This window comes from Emys orbicularis, chromosome 9 (genome assembly GCF_028017835.1).
Source record: "Emys orbicularis isolate rEmyOrb1 chromosome 9, rEmyOrb1.hap1, whole genome shotgun sequence".
In the NCBI taxonomy this organism is placed as follows: Eukaryota; Metazoa; Chordata; order Testudines; family Emydidae; genus Emys; species Emys orbicularis.
In genome coordinates, this window is record NC_088691.1 from 17,452,989 (window position 1) to 17,463,188 (window position 10,200).

At 40.1% G+C, this 10,200-nt stretch overlaps 1 protein-coding gene across 1 annotated transcript in view; it reads left to right on the forward strand.

Moving 5' to 3' along the window:
* LOC135883982 (phosphatidylinositol-binding clathrin assembly protein-like) overlaps window positions 1–9,542 on the forward strand; it is a 50,560-nt gene extending 41,018 nt beyond the window's left edge. The window contains exons 17-21 of the mRNA XM_065411258.1: window positions 785–905; window positions 6,632–6,655; window positions 6,802–6,858; window positions 7,136–7,243; window positions 8,284–9,542. Coding sequence (XP_065267330.1) covers window positions 785–905; window positions 6,632–6,655; window positions 6,802–6,858; window positions 7,136–7,243; window positions 8,284–8,298 — 325 coding nt within the window. The 3' untranslated portion in view covers window positions 8,299–9,542. The remainder of the gene's footprint in view (window positions 1–784; window positions 906–6,631; window positions 6,656–6,801; window positions 6,859–7,135; window positions 7,244–8,283) is intronic.
* The last annotated feature ends 658 nt before the right edge of the window (window positions 9,543–10,200 follow it).

Genomic DNA, 10,200 nt, shown 5'->3' on the forward strand with positions numbered 1-10,200 from the left:
ACTAAGAAACATAGTCCATCAACGTAAGAAACACAGATCCATTAAGATCTTTGGTTAACTAAGATCTTTGTTCTGAAAACCATCTACATTGATCAGGAAATCTTATCAACAACAGTGTTCAAACATAATTGTGACTAATAGGTTTTCAACCATAGTATGGACAGATTCTAAATTGCATTTGATAGTATGATTAAATCAATCACTGTAAGATGGAGAACTGTCATGTATCCAGTCCTTGTTAATAAAAAAAAAATACTGTGTGAATTAAAAAAAAGAGAGCTCAGGATGAAGTAGCCTACCTGCTCAGTGGCATCCTTTTAACCATCTAAATTAGACTTGGAGATTTGAGCAATCTTGCTTGTTAAGGTCAGATAAGGCATAATTCAAATGAGCCACTGAATAAATAGCTCTGGCAAATCATTTTCTGTAACATGCTCTCTGAGAAACCATTAAGCTACATTGCATTGGATGGTGTTTAGAAAGTTTACTTCTCATCTTGCTCCAAAAGCAGTGGAAACTGTCGTAAGAGCAAGAACACAGATAACAGTGATAATTGGAATAAGTTAGTGGTGGAAATTAGATTTTCTTATATAAGAATCTTTGTAAATTTCTGCTACCTACATGAGTTTTCATCTGTAGTGTTCCGTTTTACTGATCCTCTGATTTTTAATTGTTTATCTGCTCATAAACAGAAATTCTTTTCAGTTTCAGGTCAAAGTTGTTATACTTTATGCAAGAGCCTGTTAACTCCATGGGGAAGCTTAGTTCTGTAATTTCTTTTTAGGTCAGACATGCAGTGGAATCAGCCAACAGAGAAGAAACTTACTGGCGGAACAAACTGGCAGGCAAAAACAAGCACATCAACTACATGGAATACTGCCCCCATTCCTCCTGCTCCACATATGGTAAGTGTTGTACCATTTCTGACTTCAAATTATGCACCAGGAAAGTAAATACACTGCCTTTTCCACTGATATGAATTTAAAAAAAAAAAAAGTACCAGAGGCTATTCCACTTGAGGCTGGAGAATTGCCTATGGAGCAGCTCCACACTCAGTCACTTGAAGGGGAGTTGACTTTTCCCCTCTGCCTCAGAAACTCCTGGCTTTTTGGGTTGGGCTGAGGCTAGGATTGTGCAGTTAAAACTCTGTTCTTTTAAGCTGTCTACAGATTCAAGACGACCCACTGTATTGGTTTCCTTTGTTAATAAATGGAAGGTCTAAAAGGACTAGAAGCTTTTCTTTTAAATAAAAGCTTAGCAGCAGTAACTGGTGAGCAAGTTCCCCATCACCAGGAAAAATCTTCTACTTGCCAGTGGTGAGTGGATTTGTCAAGACTCAATGACGAGGGGAAAAACAATATCAGAAAATGTGAAAATGACAGAACTTGTAAATGATTTTTTTGTTTCCATTTTCACCTAAAAATTTAGTAGCGATTGGACATTTAATATAGTGAATGCCAGTGAAAATGAGGTAGGATCAGAGGCTAAAATAGGGAAAGAACAAACTAAAAATTATTTAGACAAGTTAGATGTCTCCCTGTCAGGGCCTGATGAAATACATCATAGGATACTCAACTTGCTGACTAAGGAGCTGTCTGAGCCATTAGCGATTGTCTTTGAAAAGTCATGGAAGATGGGCAAGATTCCAAAGGATTGGAAAAGGGCAAATATAGTGCCAATCTATAAAAAGGGAAATAAGGACAACCCGGGGAATTACAGACCAGTCAGCTTAACTTCAGTACCCGGAAAGATAATGGAGCAAATAAATAAGCCATCTATTCGCAGAAACTTAGAAGATAATAGGGTGATAAGTCAGCATGGGTTTGTCAAAAACAAATCGTGTCATACCAATCGAATAGCTTTCTTTGACAGGGTAGCAAGCCTTGTGGTTAGGGGGAAGTGGTATATGTGGTGTATCTTGACTTTAGTAATGCTTTTGATACTGTCTCACATGACCTTCTCATAAACAAACTCAGGAAATACAACCTAGATGGAGCTACTATAAGGTGTGTGCATAACTGGTTGGAAAACCATTCCCAGAGAGTTATCAGTGGTTCACAGTCAAGCTGGAAGGGCATATCAAGTGGGGTCCCACAGGGATCAGTTCTGGATCTGGCTCTATTCAATATCTTCATCAATGATTTAGATAATGGCATAGAGAATACACTTATAAAGTTTGTGGATGATACCAAGCTGGGAGGGGTTGCAAGTGCTTTGGAGGATAGGATGAAAATTCAAAATGATCTGGAGAAATGGGATGAAATTCAATAAGGACAAATGCAAAATACTCCACTTATGAAGGAACAATCAGTTGCACCATACAAAATGGGAAATGACTGCCTAGGATGGAGTACTGTGGAAAGGAATTTGGGGGTCATAGTGGATCACAAGCTAAATATGAGTCAGTATTCTGGGATGTATTAGCAGGAGTGTTGTAAGCAAGACATGAGAAGTAATTCTTCTGCTCTACTCTGCTCTGATAAGGCCTCAACTTGAGTATTGTGTCCGGTTCTGGGCGCCACATTTGGGGGCCCCCCAGGAAAAATGTGTGCCCCAGCCCCAGAAGAAGCCCCAGGGCAGAAGTCCATATGAGGCCACCCTGAGCCGCTGGAGGGGTGGGGGAGAAGTCCCGAGCCCCAGCTGGAGGGGTGCCGGGGGGGGGTAGTGGCAAAGCCCCAGACAGGGCTGTCCCTAGCTATTTTGGTGCCCTACGCAGGCTCCCCCTCCCCCTGTGGGGGGGCTGTGTGGGGCCCAGGCCTCTGCGGGGGAGGGCACACTGGCCCCAGGCCTCTGTGGGGCATTGGAGGGGGGGGGGGCTAGCCACTTCCTGCAGGAAGTGGAGTGACCCGGCCCCAGCCTGCTCCACTCCCCTGGCTCCCAGGCTTGGGGGGCAGGGAGGAACCGCCCCACAGCACTCGCTGGCGGTGCAGCTTGGGAGCCAGGGGAGCGGAGCAGGCTGGGGCCCGGTCGCTCTACTTACCGGTGAGTGCAGGCCCGACCGTTTCTGGAGTCTTCAGGGGAGTGGGGTCGGGGCTGGGGCAGAGCAGAGGCGGGGTGGGGGTGGAGCAGGAGCAGGGGCCCTGGGAAGAGGCAGAGCAGGGGCTGGAGCCCTAAGCAGCTGCATACCTAGCGTATGGCTAAGGACGGCCCAGGCCCCAGAGCCTAGTCTGCCCCCCGCCCCAGAGCTCAGGCTGCCCCAGCTTCAGCCGTTGGGAGTGAATGTCCCCAGCCCGGCAGAAGCCACTGCGGGAGGAAGTCACGCCTGGACCTGGAGCTGCGGGGGGGAAACTGAAGCCCGGAGCCCAGCTCCTGAGCTGCTGCAGCGCAGAAGTGAGGGTGTACCACCCTCATCTTTGCGCTTCCCCTGGAGGTAGGTCTGATCTCCCCACTAAGTGTGGCTGTGCAGGGGAAGGACAACTCCTGTCTCTCCCCAGCACGGCTGCATTAGCAGCTCGGCTCCGAGTAGCAGGGGAAATCAGATTTCATGGGGGAGGGTTGATTTCGTGGTCTGTGACATGCTTTTCACGGCCATGAAATTGGTAGGCCCTACATCTAAGGGAAGATTGAAAAAACTGGGTTCAGTCTGGAGAAGAGAAGACTAAGAGGGAACACAAGTTTTCAAGTACATAAAAGGTTGTGACAAGGAAGAGGGAGAAAAATTGTTCTCCTTAACCTCTGAGAGTAGGAAAAGAAGCAATGGGCTTAAATTGCAGCAAGGGCGGTTAAGGTTGGACATATTAGGAAAAACTTCCAAACTGTCAGGGTGGTTAAGCACTGGAATAAATTGCCTAGGGAGGTTGTGGAATCTCCATCATTGGAGATCTTTAAGAGCAGGTTAGATACACACCTGTCAGGGATGGTCTAGATAATATTTTTAATCCTGTCATGAATACAGGGGACTGCACTAGATCTCTCGAGGTCCCTTCCAGTCCTATGATTCTATGACTTGCAGGAATATTAGCTATTGATCTTAGTATGCTTGCCTTCATACCATTGAAAAACTTACATTAAGGGCATTTAAAAAAAAATCTAGATTCCAGTTTATTTCATTTTTGAGACGGACAGAAATTAACAATGTATGTTTGGGGAGGGTACAGTTGTCTTAAGATAAAACGGATCTCAAGGGATAGTTAGGTTTGTTAGGCGGGGACCTAGTCCATCTTGCTTCTGAATCCTGAGAGAGACCATCTCACATGTAATAACTGCCATTCCCAGCTTGTTTTGTCCGTGTCGGGCTTCAACATGGCTGTTTAACTACGTCATTGCTGATAATACTTTGCATTTTATACAGTCTTCTATGTGTAGTTCTTGGCACAGCACTCTATCTTATTAAACCATCTCAAAGTACTTCAGTAATGAAACATATTGCTGTCCAGGATGTCAGATGAATACTATAAATGTTTCTCACATGGCAACATGCTGACTCACCACTGAGGAAATATGAGTGCCAGAAATAAATCCCAAATCAATTATAAATTGAAATATTCAGTTACAACTATGTCAAACCAATAGAAGAAGAGTGGGAAGCACCCATAGGTTATATCTATGCCTATATCTATGCTAGTTTAGACAAACTAATAAAATGAAGGGAACAATGAATTAGTTAGGACTGATCTTTAATTAAACTTGTCATCTGCTTCTATTCCATCCATGGTTTAGAAACATAACTTCTGAGTTTCAACAGATCCCATGAGAGTATGTAAGAGACATTGAGGCAAGGGTAGATTGGGGTTTGACAGTTCACTGTTTCATTTAGTACATTTGTATGTTTTTAATGTATCAGTTAAAGTTCTTTTTATTGAGTATTTGAATACTTAGCCTGTATAGAAAAAATACAATTCCAGGTCTTGGATAACATTTTCAAAAGGGCCTAACTCCCATCTTCAAGGTTCCTTATTTATTTAGATACTTCTGAAAATTGTGTGCCTTAGGCTGTTTTGGGGGGTTTGGGTACTAAGGAAAATAGTCAGTATTCTATGCCTCTTGCCTTTGATACATAGACTATTCACCTCTACCTCGATATAACGCTGCCCTCGGGAGACAAAAAAATCTTACCACGTTATAGGTGAAACAGCGTTATATTGAACTTGCTTTGATCTGCCGGAGTGTGCAGCCGGGCCCCCCCCCCCCCCCCCCCCCCCCCCCCCCCCCCCCCCAGCGCACTGCTTTACCGTGTTATATTCAAATTCATGTTATACCGGGTCGCATTATATCGGGGTAGAGGTGTACTTTTGGAAAGATGAGCAAATGCCCATTTTTGTCGGTTCACAGTTTGTTGTGCCGCACCTAAATCAGGTCAAGCATTGTGACAGGGACTGTAAGTCATCCAATGGCTGAGGAAAAATAGCTATGCCAGAACTGAACAGTAAGTGGAAAGTCCTGAATTAAACATTCCATAAAGCGACCCCCAAAAATTCAAGGAACAGTTCTAAGCATCTTCGTCATTCTCAGTAGTAACTTCCTGTCAATATTCTGGATGTTCAACAAAAAATATGGAAAGATGCTATGGATCTATTAAAATCTACAATAGTCTGATTGTTGTAGAACCAGTAATAGGGGATGTTCCTGGATTTATTCATTCTTGTCCTGAACGTATTAGGAACACAAAATATCTTCCTACCCTTGCATACAAATGTGCTAATTGTATCCCTGAAATGGCTGCCCTGGTTAAAGAAGTAGAACTAGAATGTTTTGTTTTACTTATTAAAAGAATCAAAACCTATCAAATGGCCAAGGGGATTTGGAGAGCTACTATGTGTTCCCCAAGCCCACGTACAAAACACATACTCTTTCATATCTGTCATGCAGATGGAATCTTCTAGAATCCATTTTCATATGCACTATAACTTACCAACTGTTAATAGTGTGCACACTTCCCATTAGGTCACAATGGGACAGCAAGACCAAGGATGTGTCCCTGTGTAGAAATGAATCCCTAGATGGTTGTTCTTGGCACTGGTTTCCTCTTCCACTTGCTCCTGCTCTTCAATTTCTGGGCTCACTTCAGACACCTGGTTCTATATTGTAGAAAAATATGGAAGTTGTCTTTAGGCTAAGAATCTACTTGAGCATCCTTTCCTCTCCATTCCTCACTGATTTTCATGATGAGTAATCAAGGCTTTCTTGCTCTCTTCTATTCTCTTCTTCTTCTCCTTAAATAACTATACAGTGCCTAGTACTTGCATCTGAAGAAGTGAGGTTCTTACCCACGAAAGCTTATGCTCCCAATACTTCTGTTAGTCTTAAAGGTGCCACAGGACCCTCTGTTGCTTTATACAGTGCCTGTTTCCTGAACGTTTGAAAAGCAAATAAAGGCTTCAAATGTGGCTGGATTTAGCAAAAATATAATGAATTAATGCCTCCATTATTAGACTGAAACTAATTATTCTTTACATGTTAGAAAAGGAAAATTCTATCCAAGTTACGTGGTACAGCCTGTTACTGTTCTAGCACACTGCATTATATTGTTTGTACATTTATCCATTCAAGTTAAAGACTATATTATATTCACAATGAAAAGCATGGAGAAAGCTAATTTCAGTACTATATCATAACCCATTCCTGGGTTAAGTTGTCTAGTTTCAGTACCACTTCAATAATTTTCTGTCCTTATTCCTTTTTGGTATGCCAGAATGGAGTACATTATCCTGGATATGTAAGTTACTTTCTTGTAAACTTGTAACCTATTTCAAGTACTTTACAAAATATACCTTTATATTTTGTAAAGTCCCTTATTAAATGTTACTAGTAGAACTGTATTTTAGATAATTTCAAGCATAATTTTTCTTCCTGCCTTTAAAGGTACCTGCTCCAATGACCTACCCAGTGACCACACCTCAAGTGCCTGTGTATGGAATGGTAAGGAGTTCATTGTTATAACTGTATTTTCACACTTTGGAAATGTAATTGTATATTGTTTTGTTGCCATGTTTCAATATGCTAATTTGTCAGTTTATACTCCTTTCTTTACACAAACTAAAATACCTGAAAGACTACATATCTGTTATTTCTGTTATACTGGAAATCAATACATCACATACAGCACAAAATATTCAATATGAAGTTTCCAAGACTAATTTGAGTTTAAAATACTACTTTGATTAACTCTTTCCCTGTCTTTCTCTATACCTTACAGGTACCGCCTCAGATTGGTGCTGCTCCTTTAATGGCACCCCAGCCAATGATTTATACACAGCCAGGTCTCAGGCCAACGAATCCCTTTGCGCCAGTCCCTGGAACACAGGTGAACACTTTTTTTTTTTTTTTTTTTTTTTAAATGTGAATTTTAAAAGATTAAGGAAAAGTTCCTTAATGAATGATTCCCCCCCCCCCCCCAAAAAAAAAAAGCTTGGGATTCCAGTAGTTTACAAATATCTTTTTCTAGGCCCCTTAAATTACAAATGCGCTTGAGTGAACTATCCCAGCATATACTGATGACCTCCTAGTCTGCCTTTAAAAAAGGCAAGTCCAGCTTTTGTTAATATTGTATAGGTCTCGGTTTAACGCTATTAAAACAAATTGCCATAAAGATTTAACACTGCGATCTAAAAGGATACCTTAAAGAATACAAGGTTAAGTAAAACTGGACTTTCTTCTTTCCCAGCCAGTGTTACCATTCTGAACTCACTAGGGCTACAGTCCTCTATTTCCATGCTTGTAGGGGTTACTCTCATCTGTGTAGCGGCTACTAGTAGGCACTACAGCCTGGAGGGGGAGGAGGTAAATGAATGGAGAACAGCAGAGCACAGGTTACTGGTCAACTTTGCCTAGCTAGCTGTGAAAATCCTTGCCTAGAAACTTTAGGCATAGGGGGGGTTGAGAGGGCAGTATTTGGCTTCTAGGACTAGCCAGCCAGTCATTCCCCTGGATGAGTTGAGCCTTACACAATTCAGCAGGCAATGAATTCATGTCTTCTGCTGGTTTGGGCCCACAGTTGGAATGATAAAATATGGTGGTCTTCACACATTTTATGTGGCATGTGGGGAGAAGATTCACACTAATTTATGTGCTCCATTGGGAGAACATATATTTCATGCTCAACTGTGAATTTCACTCCGTATCTATTTGTATCATAACCCTAAATGTTTGGGTTTTGTGGTTTTAAATAACTCTCTGTAAGAAACCGAATAAGTAGTGCACTATTTTCTACCTCACCCCCAAATAAATCCCGGTTGTCAAGTAATCAGGTTAACTGTTCTGCTTGTAGATATGTGAATTGATTCATTATTCTGCAGAAATAGTGCATTGAGTAAACAAACTTAAACTTTCATTTCTATCTTACAGATACAGTTTATGTAGAGCAGCCAAAGCAGCGAGATACATTGATGACCAAATACTGGTAAAAAGAAGAGATTGAAAATTCAGTGTTCTCACAGTGCAGTCTTCAGCAGGGCATCCACTTACTACTCCCTGTGTAACATAAAATTACTTTGAATTGCAATGCTTTAGAGATTCTTGTTTATAACAGTCACTATGGTATGGAATCATGTTTGTTCATTGGTTTTAGACTGTAAGACTAGCTTCAGTAGAAAACCAAAATCTTTGAAGCTAAAGGTCAGTTTAGAAGATGAGAAGAATCTGACTTTTAAGGACCTGTACCTTCTGAAGAGGGGCTTATTTACATAATTGCTTTGCAACTTTATTCATCAACAGATGGCCTGTAGAAAGTTGACTGAGGACATGATATTTCTATTTATTTTATTTTCTCCCTGAACTGTGTGGCTGTTGTAATCAAGGCACAACTCAAATGAAGTTGAGCAATAAAACTTTCATATGCTCTAATAAAGTACTCTGATAGAGTAATGCTTGTATTATCATATAAAGCCAATATTGTGTGAAATCAGACAGCTTTCTCATATTAGAATAGCTTCTTATAATTCACAAATTTTATACTGTGAGTTTTAAATGCTGTGAATCAACTAACTATATATAAAAACGATTAATGGAAAACTGGTCCATTGGCATTATGGCAGTGCGTTCTATTGCCAACTGAGAGATTCAGGCTTGAGATCTGTCTCCAAGCAGGAGAAGATAGTAGTACGTTACAGAATAGCATGTACAGCTTCCAAACAGATAGTGATAGCTGCACTTCCTTACAGTATCTTTTGTGCAGATAGCAGCGTCGTTCTTAGCTCTAGCAGGAGTTGCCTTTATGTCACAGTAAAACTGCAGACACATCCAGCAGCAGCAAATTGGAGGGATTAGTAAATCTTGTTGCTGGCCACTAAAGAGGAGAAATGTCCACATTTGAGTAGTTCGGCAGTTTAAAAAAAAAAAAAAAATCTTTTCGGACTGGAAATTACATTCATGGTATTGTCCAGCCTTTGACTATAGCTTTTGCCACTTGTTCAACAACAAATCCAGTCCTTACAAATTACAAAAAAAGTAATTATTTTTAAATATGTAAATATATGTGTAAACTTTGAAGTACATTTCTTAATGCTGCAGTAACTTTTTTATTTTGTTGAATTTTCAAAATAGAAATACTGTATTGCTTAAGAAATGTATGTACATTTCTTTTATAATAAAAATCTTGCAATCCATTAATTAATCTATGAAAAATATAACTGCAGTCTAGCTACGCATATGCAAAAATGATTTCAAAAATTAAGGTTTTCACTTTCATATTTATTAAATAAAATATTCCATAAGAATACTGTAGAATGTTGGATAAAAATATCTTCGAACACCTGAAGAATAAAAATAGCATGAAAAAAGTATGTAATTTGACACACATACAATTCAGAACATGTTTCCAGAACTTTAGTGGGAGAATAGAAGAAAAGGGAAAAGTGCTATTGTATCATTTAAATCTCACTGTGGGATAATCTTAAACTGGGTCATCATAAAAAGAAAATAAGCGTCCTTGTTATTTACATCAGTATAGTAGTGACTGTCTTGTCTTGGGAATGTTACGTTAGCAATAATATCATTAAGGGTAGCTTACGAATGCCAACATGTTTAGTAATCTTGCCAAATTGTTCTAGAGCAAACCTTTGAAATACAGCACTTAAATTCTATAATACCCTTTTCTCTAGGTATCTTTTTGTTTGTTAATTTTGTGCCAAGAGTGTAAGGGAAATATACTTATTTCATAAAAGAAATATACTTTTTGTCAAACTAAATGAGAATTTTTAAGTCCTTTTGACACATGTATTTGAAATTTGTAACCACTAACTTTCTGTGAAATTAAATGTTGCA